This window comes from Anguilla anguilla, chromosome 1 (genome assembly GCF_013347855.1).
Source record: "Anguilla anguilla isolate fAngAng1 chromosome 1, fAngAng1.pri, whole genome shotgun sequence".
Lineage (NCBI taxonomy): Eukaryota > Metazoa > Chordata > Actinopteri > Anguilliformes > Anguillidae > Anguilla > Anguilla anguilla.
Window position 1 is genome coordinate 83,472,707 of NC_049201.1, and position 13,095 is coordinate 83,485,801.

Genomic DNA, 13,095 nt, shown 5'->3' on the forward strand with positions numbered 1-13,095 from the left:
GAGTCTCTGCTTTCTGGAATCTTTGTGAGCTCTTCATAAAACCCAAAGCATTTTTAGGCATTAGCAGCACATTAACTCACTGTGTGTGCTTGTGTAGTAATTGTTATTCTGGTATTTTTGCAAATTAATAGAATACTCTGACAGTCTTTGTTTGTGCTGTTCATTTTCACAGTGTAAATAATAATCAAGACCTGTATATGTGTATTTGGATAAATATTTTCAATCTGATGCAGCCATGCTCTTCAATACCTTGTTGGTAATCGTCCTCTCCGTGTCAGGTAAATTGTTTGTGTGTTTTTTTCCAAATGTTGTTCTGATGTTTCAGTCTACATTCATAGTATTTATCAGCATGTGTTCCTATTTATTATTCTCCCTTCATTAACTCAATCAGAAGCAACAAAAGTGAATGCATTTAAATTGCATTAAAGAATATATGTAATTTATATAATATAATGTTCTACAGTACATTAGTTTATAGTGCAACATCGCTCATCTGAAGAGTCGGGAAAAAAGAGAGATCCTTTTAGATGAAGTTTCTCTTCACACTCAGCATTGAAACTGAGACAGAGGCATGATATAAATATCTGTGGCTGTACTAAATTATCGGAGTTGTTGATTGTGCATGTTGCATTCTTAGAATGACAACACAAGTATTCCGGTGCCATGTTTTAATGAAAGCAGTTTGTTTTTACTGCAAGCAAAACATAACAGTTTTCGGCCGAAGGTATATGCAGACACACGCTCATTACTTGCTTGGTTTGCTACTACATCCTAGCAAAGCCAGCTACTAAGCAAGACTTCCTGTACCTGCGAATCTCACATTGATCAGCGGCTACTGCCATCTACTGACATCAGTTTGTATTGAAATACAAGTACAATAATTGATGTTCCATATTTCTTGAGAAGTTAGGTGCACTTGTTTTAAAGTTTTGTTAATTGAATCCCTTAGCTGTCATGTTGCCAACACATCTGTGTTTTAAAGAATATCTCAGCAGTGTGTTTGTGTGTGCGCGTGCGTGAATGTGTGTGTGTGTGTGTGTGTGTGCCTGCATTTGCATGTGTGCACATGTGTGTGTGTATGTATGTGTATGTATACGTGTTCGTGTGTATGTGTGCGCATGTGTGTGTGTGTGTGTGTGTGTGTGTGCTCGCCCGTGTGTGTGTGTGTGTGTATGTGCGTGTATGTGTGTCTGCATGTGTGTGTGTGTGTGCGCGTGCGTGTGTTTGTATTTTTCAGGTGTTCTGAGCCAGTGGGGATGGAGAGTGACTTACACCCCTGAGAGAATCTGTGCCTTAAAGGGGTCATCAGTAGACATGCGCTGCACTTACTCATGTCCCACATCTCACACAGTGCAGAAAACATTCTGGGTTATTTATGACTGGTACAGTAAACAGGAGGGTGAAGACCTGTCCAAGGACTTAAAGTACTCTCACCGTGTGTGGTATCTGGGTGATATGAACAGTGACTGCACTTTCAGAATAACGCAACTGAGTGAAAGCGATTCAGGAACATATCGCTTCAGGTTCCTGACTGACCATGACGGAATATATACTGGTCAGCCTGGAGTTTCATTGACAGTTACAGGTAATTCTAAACTTGCTTTATATACTATGAATTTGCAGTACTCCTAATCATTTTCTAATAGAAACAGAATGGTCTATTTATCATGTTGATTGTGAAAATCATGATCATATTGCTAATGCTTTGTCACTGTTGATATGCTGATGTCTTTATGAATGTATAATATCAATGTATCACCTCTATTGAATGTATATTATAACAATTTTGTTAAATAACTCAGTATATTGAGGTATTGTATATCTTCGTCTCACTCAGGTGTAAAGGTTGAAATAACATCTAGCACAGTGAGTGAGAGAGTGAGGGTGACATTAACCTGTAAAATCACCTGCACTCACCTGACTGGCAGCCAAACATTCATCTGGTACAAGAATGGACAATCTCTACAAAACACCGCCCAGAAATATCAAAATCATAACTACCTTCAGTTCATAGCCAGCAGTGGAGATGCAGGAAGGTACTCTTGTGCAGTAAGAGGTCATGAGAATCTCCCGTCCCCAGTAGTGACTCTCTGTGAGTATTTGAAGACAAACTCATACATTTAATTTTGTCTCATTTGTTACTTGTTTTGAAAAAGCTGTGATGCAGTTGTACTTTAATGTACCTTTAAAAGACATGAGAACTGGGCAGAAGAGGAACCTGCAGATAATGATTAGGAAGTTATGATGTTTAGAAACGATATCGGATTAAGTTAATTCTAAAAATTGAAAGAAAGATGGCATTGCAATAATAGCAGTCAAACAAAATGACATTTGGAAACATTAAGGAAAAGGAAACATATTTTAACTGAGGTAAGTGTGAGATCTATATAAAACTGCAGGACCTGTTATTTTCTCTTTCAGATCCTCCTAAGAGCATCTTTATCACTTTATCAGTGCCCCCCTCTGGTGAAATAGTAGAGGGCAGTTCAGTGACTCTGACCTGCAGCAGCGATGCCAACCCACCAGTGCAACAATACACCTGGTATAACAATAATAGAGCTGTATCTTCAGAGACAGGAGGACCAGAGGACAGTTACACCATTAAAACCATCACACTGCAGGATGCAGGAGAATACACCTGTCAGGCAGGGAATGGGATTGGAACAAACAGATCTCCTCCTAAACGTCTTGATGTGCAGTGTGAGTGTATCAGTGCAGCTCAGCTTCAGACACACAGAGCAGAGAGTCAGTATCTCTTGAGTGCCTTTTGACAACTGCACAGTAGTAAGACACTGAGTAAAGCAGTCACACTGGCCAGTGGCGGAGAAATCAGATATAATTACATTAATCTACAGTGATCAGTCTGATCATACTGACATGTCTCAAGTAAAGCATGTAGTCATTTTGAGTTTGCACAGGGGAAAAAGGTACCACATGTAACTGTTGACCTTTAACAAAAGTTATCATTATTAACTAGAAAGGTTACAATTCCTGAAGGAATTGTGTGGGCTTGCTTCAAATTCCAACTGGCACTGTCCTCAAGCCTCAATGCATTTTAAATGAGGGCGCATAACTCAGAAGAAGCATGAAACCGTCCAGACCCACGGCGCACCGTAGCGTTACATATACAGCCGGGGATCAGCAAGTAGCGATTGTGTCCCAGGGATTAGTCGTATCGTAAAAGTGTCATGAGTAAAACTTGGCTAACTATATAGCTAGCTAGTTATGGCATGTCCTCACCTCTGTAACGTTATTTGTTGTCCTCCATGTGTCCATACATCTGTCTTGGTGGTTGTAGCTGTGTGTCATTAGCTTCTACTCATGCGTGCAGGATAGCATCCGTAGCTGTGTGTCTGTAGCTCCTACTCATGCGTGCAGGATAGCATCCGTAGCTGTGTGTCTGTAGCTCCTACTCATGCGTGCAGGATAGCATCCGTAGCTGTGTGTCATTAGCTCCTACTCATGCGTGCAGGATAGCATCCGTACATAGCATTACTGCCGGTTGATTTAACTAGCGTTATTAATGTGACGAGAAGCGCTTTGTCTTTTGAATCCATACCACGCAATTCTTTGCGCCCACACCCGCCAGCACCGTCAATGAGAGTGACCACCTGCGCATACTACAGCGTTTGACTAAACGTCCCGAGTGACTCTCTGTGGAGTAACCACAAAAAAGGTTAAATATTTTTTTAAAGTTTTGAATATTTCAAAAAATCTGAATACAAGCAACAATGTCTAGAACTAGCCAGTCATTTTGGTGTAAAAAGTTTGAATGTAGTGCAAAAACTGTAGGAGTAGTTAGAGCTAGAAAAATTGGGCAGAAAGTGCAGATAATGAATAAATAAATATGCAAGATAGCAAGAGTGGGCTTGCCTGGAAGCAAGCCCACTAATGAACATGCTAAAAAGACATATATATATACTAATGTAACTTCTGAAATCCTGTTTGTCCTGTGTAATTTACCAACCACCATAACAAACTACAGTATATCCAGTTAACAAAGCAGGACACACTGAGAAATTCAAAGAATGAGATGTCAGCTCCATTATAAACTTCCCTTTGAAATAAGTGTCTCTGCTAGTGCTTTGAGATGGAACACAGTGAGTGAGAAATTATATGGAATTTAACACATTTTTCTAATGATTTTAGATACTCCCAAGAACCCCTCAGTGTGACTTTTATTTAAATCTGCAGGACCTGTTATTTTCTCTTTCAGATCATCCAAAGAGCGTCTCATTAACAGTGAGTTCCTCTGGTGAAATAGTGGAGGGCAGTTCAGTGACTCTGACCTGCAGCAGCGATGCCAACCCACCAGTGCACAGTTACGCCTGGTATAAGAATAATAGAGCTGTATCCCCATGGAGAGGATCCAGTTACACCATTAAAAGCATCACACTGCAGGATGCAGGAGAATACTACTGTGAGGCAGAGAATAAGATTGGGACAAACAGATCTTCTTCTGAACGTCTTGATGTGCGGTGTGAGTATATCAGTGCATCTCAGCTTCATAGACACAGAGCAGAGAGTCAGCATCTCCTGAGTGTCTTTGGGTAACTTCACAGCAGTAAGACACTGAGTTAAGCAGTCACACTAGCCAGTGGAGGAGAAATCAGATATGATTACATTATCATACAGTGATGAGTCTGATCATACTGACATGTCTTAGGTAAAACTTGTAGTCATTTTGATTTTGCAAAGGGCAAAAAAGGTACCACATGCAGCTGTTCAACTTTAAAAAATGAAGTTATCTTTAATGAAGATGCTAAAAAGACATATCTAAATACTTCTGTCACTTCTGAAAACTTGATTCTGCTGTGTCATTTTCCAACTACCATAAATAGCTACAGAATATCCAGTTCATTTTGTAAGAATGCATGATATACTGGGATATTTACTGTAGCGGGTTCTGCAGTCCTTTTCCCCACAAACCACACAATCCGTCGTTGTTAGAGGCACCAAGGCTTTATTGTGCGCTCAATACCAAAAACACGGAAACACAAACAAAACAAACAAAACACAGACGATAAGGACGGGGATTAGATGGCATGCAGCTCCCGCGTGCATCTCTCATTCCAGCACCCCAGTCTCACTGCATGCAGAGCATATAAACCATTACCAATCAATTGTAATTTCAAACAGGCGTGGTTGTTAGCCAGCTATACTGCTCCCAATCTGCCTGCATATGGCGCCCTAACCACACCACCCCACCACATCACATTGTGAGATTTCAGCTCCGTTTTAAACATTACTTTGAAATAAATGTCTGTGCTAGTGTTTTGAGATGCAACACAGTGAGTAAGAAATTATATGGAATTTAACACATTTTTCGAATAATTTCAGATGCTCCCAAGAACACCTCAGTGTGACTTTTATTTAAAACTGCAAGTCCTGTTATTTTCTCTTTCAGATCCTCCGAAGAGCGTCTCAGTATCAGTGAGCCCCTCTGGTGAAATAGTGGAGGGCAGTTCAGTGACTCTGACCTGCAGCAGTGATGCCAACCCACCAGTGCAGAACTACACCTGGTTTAAGAATAGTAGAGCTGTATCCCCATGGAGACGATCCAGTTACACCTTTAAAAGCATCACACTGCAGGATGCAGGAGAATACTACTGTCAGGCAGGGAATGTGATTGGGACCGAAAAATCTCCTCCTAAACGTCTTCATGTGCAGTGTGAGTATATCAGTGCATCTCAGCTTCAGACACACAGAGCAGAGAGTCAGTATCTCTTGTGTGTTTTGGGGAAACTTCACAGCAGTAAGACACAGAGTAAAGCAGTCACGCTGGCCAGTGGAGGAGAAATCAGATATAATTATATTATCCTACAGTGATGAGTCTGATCATACTGACATGTCTTAGGTAAAACGTGTAGTCATTTTGAGTTTGCAACGGGCAAAAAAGGAACCTCTCCTGTGTCATTTTCCAACTACCATAAACAGCTACAGTATATCCAGATCATTTTGCAACAAAGCATGATACACTGGGAAATTCAAAGAATGAGATTTCAGCTCCATTATGAACTTCCCTTTGAAATAAATGTTTCTGCTGGTGCTTTGAGATGCAACACAGTGAGAGAGAAATTACATGGAATTTAACTAATTTTTCTAATGATTTAGATGCTCCCAAGAATACCTCAGTGTGACTTTTGTTTAAAACAGCAGTACCTGTTATTTTCTCTTTCAGATCCTCCAAAGAGCGTCTCAGTAGCAGTGAGCCCCTCTGGTGAAATAGTGGAGGGCAGTTCAGTGACTCTAACCTGCAGCAGTGATGCCAACCCACCAGTGCAGAACTACACCTGGTTTAAGAAGAATGACACTGGAGTCTGGCAGGCAGGATCTGGACAGAGTTTGAACTTTTCTAACTTTAGATCCTGGAACAGAGGACAGTACTACTGTGAGGCACATAACAGACTTAGAGCTCAGAATTCTACTGCTATACTGGTCACAGTGCAAGGTAGGACCAGAACATATTTGATACAATATTTTACGTGATACTGATTATGATCCTGAGGCTACAAAGCAGAGCTGATCATGATACAGAGGCTACGATCTGAAATGGATCACAATAGATGATAGAGCAGTGTCACAAAAAGTGTCACCATGCCCATGTTGCTTAATATTCAGATGTACAGTAAGTTCTAGTAAAGATAAGCACAGATGGGTATATTAATGCATTTATAAACTTTCACCTTACAGACATTGGTGAGGCTTGTTGTGAAATGAACACTACTATAGCATATCTGACACGGGTACATCTCTCTGACTTTACTTAGGAGGTCAGTCACTGATCGCGGCTGCAGCAGTGGGAGTGGCTGCCATTTTGGCTCTTGTGATTCTGGGTGTTGTGTGCGTGAGGTACGTGGCTGTCGGTTCACAGTCACTCAATTGGAAATCATTTCTGATTAGACTCACAGTTTTAAACAAGCGCATATTTCTGTAAAATGGTGTTGCTGTGCACTAACTGCATTATATCATGCTGATGCCATACCCCCCCTCTAATGTCTGATTAGAGCTTAGACCGCTGCATTATTAGTCATTTTGTTTTATGTTTATGTGAACCTTTCATAAACCCTGACTGATGCATTTTAGTGTCTCAATAAGTTTAACAAACCAGTATGATAAGCTTGTTCTTAATATGAATCATGTGGACAGTTACAAACCATAACAAAGTCTTGTCAAGCGCATCAATTTGCCCATGAGCTCCAGTGTTGGTTTGAATAAAGCAGAACTACATTTACGGGGCAGGAAGAAACCTCTTATAACTCAGGCTCATTTCCTGTAACCAAATGACATCTGAATAATAAAAAATATACACATACATGGGCACTATTACCTCAGCAATACACATCATTCAAACAAAAGCAAAATGCTGTTTATACAAGAGGGGGCTGTTTAAAGATTTGTCTGAAGGTAGATTTACTTTTTATTTTTCTTTCTTTTCTGAATAATCAGGAGGAGAAAATCAACAAATGAGACAGAAGGGGACAGGCAGGTGAGTTAATGAAATCAGTCTACATATATGCTTACATGTATTTATTTACGGATGTAATATAATTTTGATAATGCATAATGCATTCTTTAAGCAAAAACAGAAATTTGGTCAACACTGTCTATGATGCCTGTCTATAATGCATTATATACTTATTGGGATGGCAGGTATGCCATCCCGCCAAGTTACGCCTTGGCGGGGGCATGCCCCATATACCTATATATTTTTATTATACCTATACAGCACCGAGAGTTTGGCACTTTTCAGCGTTCCCCACAGAAATAACCACAACAGCCACAGACACTCAGCCCTTAAAAAATTAAATTCTGTACAGTCTGACCCCATTTCAACAGACACATTTCATAAACAACTTCACATGTCCACACAATAAAGCCCCAAACTAAGGGGATTTTGCGTTTTCTCCTTCTTCTTCTTCTTCTCTTTCTTCTTCTTCTTCTTCTTCTTCTTCTCATTCTTATTTTTCCTGCCGCCTATCCCACTAACAACATGTCTCCCCATTGGACATTTCACTGACACCAGCCAAATCTTCACCTATACGACCCAATCAAAAACGCGCATACACACGCAAAATACCCATACCTTTTTACTCTGAAACATTTCCAGTTTAAACAGCTAGTCCGCCTGTGGCCTAGTGGGCAAGATTACAGTCTTGAGAACACGGAGTCGTACCCGCCCCTTAACTTTCCCGTTCATTCTCAACGGTAGTTCTTAACACTACGGTTGTAATGTGTTTTCGGCCGCACGTTGATTTCGCGGCGCTGTTTAGTCCCGGATGCAGGAACGACATCTTCGTCTCTGCCCTTAACTTTCCCCATTCATTCTCAACGGTAGTTCTTAACGTTGCGGGTGTAATATAGTTTTGGCCACACGCTGCCGTGGCGCTGTTCCGTCCCGAATGAATGAATGACAGCGTATAAACAAATAAATTCAAATATTAAATAAGGCGTTTTGCGGTTATTTTGTGGTACCTACGCTTCGGTAAGTCTTAATAATTTTATTACAAGCAGGTTCCTGTTTTATATTGATGTCATCGAGGTATTCTGTCATTATTTCAGCTAATAGATCAGTAGTTTCATTTTTCCTATTTGACTTCATTATTGGTTTTCACGTCCCGTTCGTTGGCTTGTCCGTACATAATAACACTTTTAAGTGAGAATATCGCAGGTAAATGGGACATGTGTGTATGTGTACGTTTGTGTCTCAATATATCAGCTATTATTACCATGGCCCTGCAATCATATTAGGGTTTAGTTTACAATATGTATCATTTCCCCCTCACTATATTATTGCTGGTATCATCATCATTATTGGTATTGCCCCCTTTACATGTGCCTTGTGTAACACGTCACGGTCTAGACATACATTTTTAAAAATGATTATTACTTATTACACTATTGTTGTCAAGGCAATAAGTAATGCCATCTCTAATTGTTCATTGTCAGTACTGTCATTCAGCCGTCTTAACAAACGCTTTCCTATCTATATGTTTCTATACTTACCATTATTATTATTATTATTATTATTATTATTATTATTATTATTATTACCAGTCAGTTTTAACTATTCAATATAGAACAGGACACAGTACAAATATTGCTGCCTCCACCTTCAGACAATACAGAATTTGTATAATGCAATTCATATTAACTACCCCTCCCACCCTATCCCCTGGATTGACAGCACACAAAAAAGGGAGATCAGTGCAAAATCATTATAATAACAATAATAATTTTCATGTTGAGAATTTGATAATACTGGGTGATAGGGCTACACAAGGTTGTGTATCAAAATGACAAAACATAAGGTCAAGGGCATAAAGAACCTACCATTTATACACCATCATGATGTACAGTTCCCATGAAAATATAAACCCTCCCCAAATTTTACTGTCCAGGTCTCTGTTTTAGAGTTAATGTTATTTCATTATAGCGAGAATTCTTTGGTCATCAACTGTATGGGTCCACCTTGGCCTACCAGGCCCTTTGTGATTACTGAGCTCACCAGTGCTCTCGTTCTTAATGATGTTCCAAGCGGTTGACTTTGGTTAGCTTAAGGTTTGGCCTATGTTTCTGACTGTTTTTTCATATATCCCAGCGTCATAATGGCTTGCTTCCATTGGCATACCTTATAATTGTACCGAAGAAGCAATTGAACACACCTGATTAATCAGAAACACATGTGAAACCATTTGTCCTGAACATTATGGCACCCTGAAAATATGTACGTACATCCCCAATTCTAAAAAAGTCGAGACGGTAAATGAAATGCAAATAAAACAGAAAGCAGTAATTTTAAAATTTGCTTTGACTTGAAAAATATTGAAAAATATTGCCCAAACAAGCGTTATTAAAAGAAATGGTGATGTTACACAGTGGTTAACACTCGACTGTCCCAACTTTTTTGGAGCGTGTTGCAGTCAACAGATTTGAGATGAGTGTATATTTTCAAAAAACAATTAAATTCACAAGGTAAAACGTCAAATAATTTGCTGTTGTAGTGTTTTAAATATAGTACAGGGTAGATAAAATATCCAATATTTAACATTATCACTCCTTTTTGTTTTTATTAGCATTTTCCATACTGTCTCTGCTTTTTTGGAATTGGGGTTGTATGTATGAATAGAGAGTGCTGTTATTTCTAGAGGGTGAAATCAAAACGTATTCAAATAACCTTTCATAACAACTGAGAGCTGATAGCTGCACTTTAACCACATGTGAATTGTTTGATTACAAATCTAAAATTATGAAGTACAGAACCAAGTAAAGAAAATACGGCTTTGTCCCTAACATTATGGAGCTCACTGTATATAAAAATATAATTTCTGATTCAGAAGTGGCCCATGAAGTACTTGGCAAAAGCAGACCAATGCCAGTGCTTCTCTTAACACCCAAGCTCCGAGGAGCTTCAGGAGACCCAGCAGCCGCGGCAGCATGCGACTGCAGGGAGTCCGACTGCATGTGCCCCAGTTGTCACCTTGCAGCCTCGGTAAATCCGCCTGCTCCAGTCCCAGCCCCAATCCCATTTCATGCTTGTGCATATCAACCCTGCTAATACTGTTACGAACGAAAATACAAATATAGCTTTACATTTATACTTGGCTGTTGTTGTGTTTATGTGTTTATTAAGAATTGTAATATGTAATGTTGTAATCCTATTTTTACTGTTGCAATAATTGATCTGATGTAAATACTTTGATAACTTTATATGTATTGATTCGGCAGAAAAGATTTCCTGATCCTCTCCATAATAGAATGGAGGTGGAGAACAAATATCATGTTAATATCAAACCTAAAAAAGAAGAAGCGATATCTGAGACACTTCTGTGAAGAACAAATCAATTATGAACGATTATTTATTTGCCCACGGGTGGATTCGAACTATACTTTCCATGGGAGCCCGTTACACCTATACACGGCTGGCCCCCGCGCTTACTGGCCTGTGTTCTTCTTTAAAACCACCGGCAGGTTTGCTAATGATATTTCACGCATTGCATAGCTATGACATGGTGCTGCACTAACGAAGTCACAGACTGGTAAACCTCCGGTTTAAGGCTTGAATTTCTACATTTCTACGTTTCTACATTCATGTTACCTCGCCCTGTTTTCTATCTAGCCACATAGGCTACAAACAATCACTACGTATGTACGTTCAGCAACTCCGCATTAAAACATTACATTTAAAATCACGATTCACTCATAAGTATAACTACTAGCACTGAACATGAGAAAAACACATTCGTGCAATAGATTTCACACGTTATTTAACCCTCCACTTAAACAATTATATACCATTTGATAAGGAAACTAAGCTCGTTCGTGGTCACTTCATTTACTTCGCACTATAGCCTGTGATCATGTCAACCTTCACCTACGTGCCCATTGTGCTAAAAAACATATTGTTTCAACTACGCAATTTCATCATTTCGCCTAATTTATCTCACACTTGTCATTTTCTCATATGCAAAGCCTGCTGGGACATATGCGTCTGCTCCTATTCTCCACTATCAACTTTTCCGGTTCTAGCTTAACAAAACAGCAAAGAGGATTCCTACCTGCAGATAAGCCTATCAAAATGCCTTATAAACCTTACAAACACTAAAAGTGCATCTTCACGAAATAACAGACAACGGAGCAGGACAGAAGGGTACACAAGTTGCGACCTAGGCAGCTCTAATTCTACGGGCTTGCTGATTCTTTTGTCAATCAAGGCTCGTTGGATGCCCGTCAAATCCGAGAGTAGCCTACATAGCTACACTGGCCATATTTCACCTTTTCTGATGCGTTTACAATTACGCCACCGCACTATTTGCCACAGCCACTGTTTTACATATATAGCAAACCGAAACTGCTAAACGTATACGCTCATCAGACTGTACAAATTCACACAATGATAGCCATAATCCACAACCGTTTCTTACAGGGTCACTTCGCATTTCTCACTCTCGTAATAAAACGCTTTGCAAAAAGAAATGATATCTCATAAAAAACACGTTTTCAACGTACAAAAATGCCAAGTTACTCAAAAGTATTGATATCAAAATGACGCCAAGTTACGGTACTACAAACAATATAGGCTATCTTGCCTCACCGAAATTTAATAACATGTATTCCAAAGCAATGCTACCCAATATTTCCTCAATTCTTTCAAGTCACTTGGCCCTGTGTTTTCTAATCTTACCATATTACAATGTCATGCAAACGTTGTGTCAGATCAAAGTGTCAAATATTTCGTATTGCCTCATGGAACACATTGAAATTCATGTAGAAAACTGCTGGTCAGTCACTACAGGAAGCATATTTCTCCAGAAAACATATGTTTATACTTGCTTCTGAACTGAATTTGACTAAATGTACAAGTGATTGTATATTTGCAACGTACAATAAATACATGTAAAATACATATTGTACATACATACATAGAGAACTTATCCCCATGGGGACATTTCCCTCGCAGCATGTTACATTCACATTTACGAACAGACATTTATACCAAGAAACATACAATCATTCACGCAACAGAAAGGCTGACCACCAAAATACATACATACCAATACACATTGGACATATAGATGCCTATTCAATCAATCATGACTGTGAGAAAGCCATCCACACATATGTTTGGCCTGTCCATGTACTGCACACTTATATACACACAGGGCCAAGTGACTTGAAAGAATTGAGGAAATATTGGGTAGCATTGCTTTGGAATACATGTTATTAAATTTCGGTGAGGCAAGATAGCCTATATTGTTTGTAGTACCGTAACTTGGCGTCATTTTGATATCAATACTTTTGAGTAACTTGGCATTTTTGTACGTTGAAAACGTGTTTTTTATGAGATAATGCATTATAATCTGCTCATAATACAGTATAATTAGAGTTATGAACATTGATTAATACTCATAATGCTTTATAACAGTAATAATGAGACATGATTTATTTATTTATATAGCACCTGTGCATTGCAAATGTGGATCCTAAATAAATAAATCTTTCTTACAAATAAGTAGAAAGCATAGCAGTGTGTGCCATGTGATCTTGAAGGTTTATTAGATTATGTACAGATTTACAGTATGAGGTTATGATCTT

General features: G+C 39.1%; 2 protein-coding genes across 2 annotated transcripts in view; both read left to right on the top strand.

Annotated features, from left to right (window-relative positions):
- The window catches only part of LOC118232142 (basement membrane-specific heparan sulfate proteoglycan core protein-like), a 1,449,502-nt gene that overhangs the window by 731,108 nt on the left and 705,299 nt on the right, over window positions 1-13,095 (top strand). The gene's annotated exons all lie outside the window — the stretch shown is intronic.
- Window positions 1-13,095, top strand: part of LOC118232246 (B-cell receptor CD22-like) — a 282,573-nt gene that overhangs the window by 135,587 nt on the left and 133,891 nt on the right. The window contains exon 4 of the mRNA XM_035427045.1: window positions 6,771-6,852. Coding sequence (XP_035282936.1) covers window positions 6,771-6,852 — 82 coding nt within the window. The remainder of the gene's footprint in view (window positions 1-6,770; window positions 6,853-13,095) is intronic.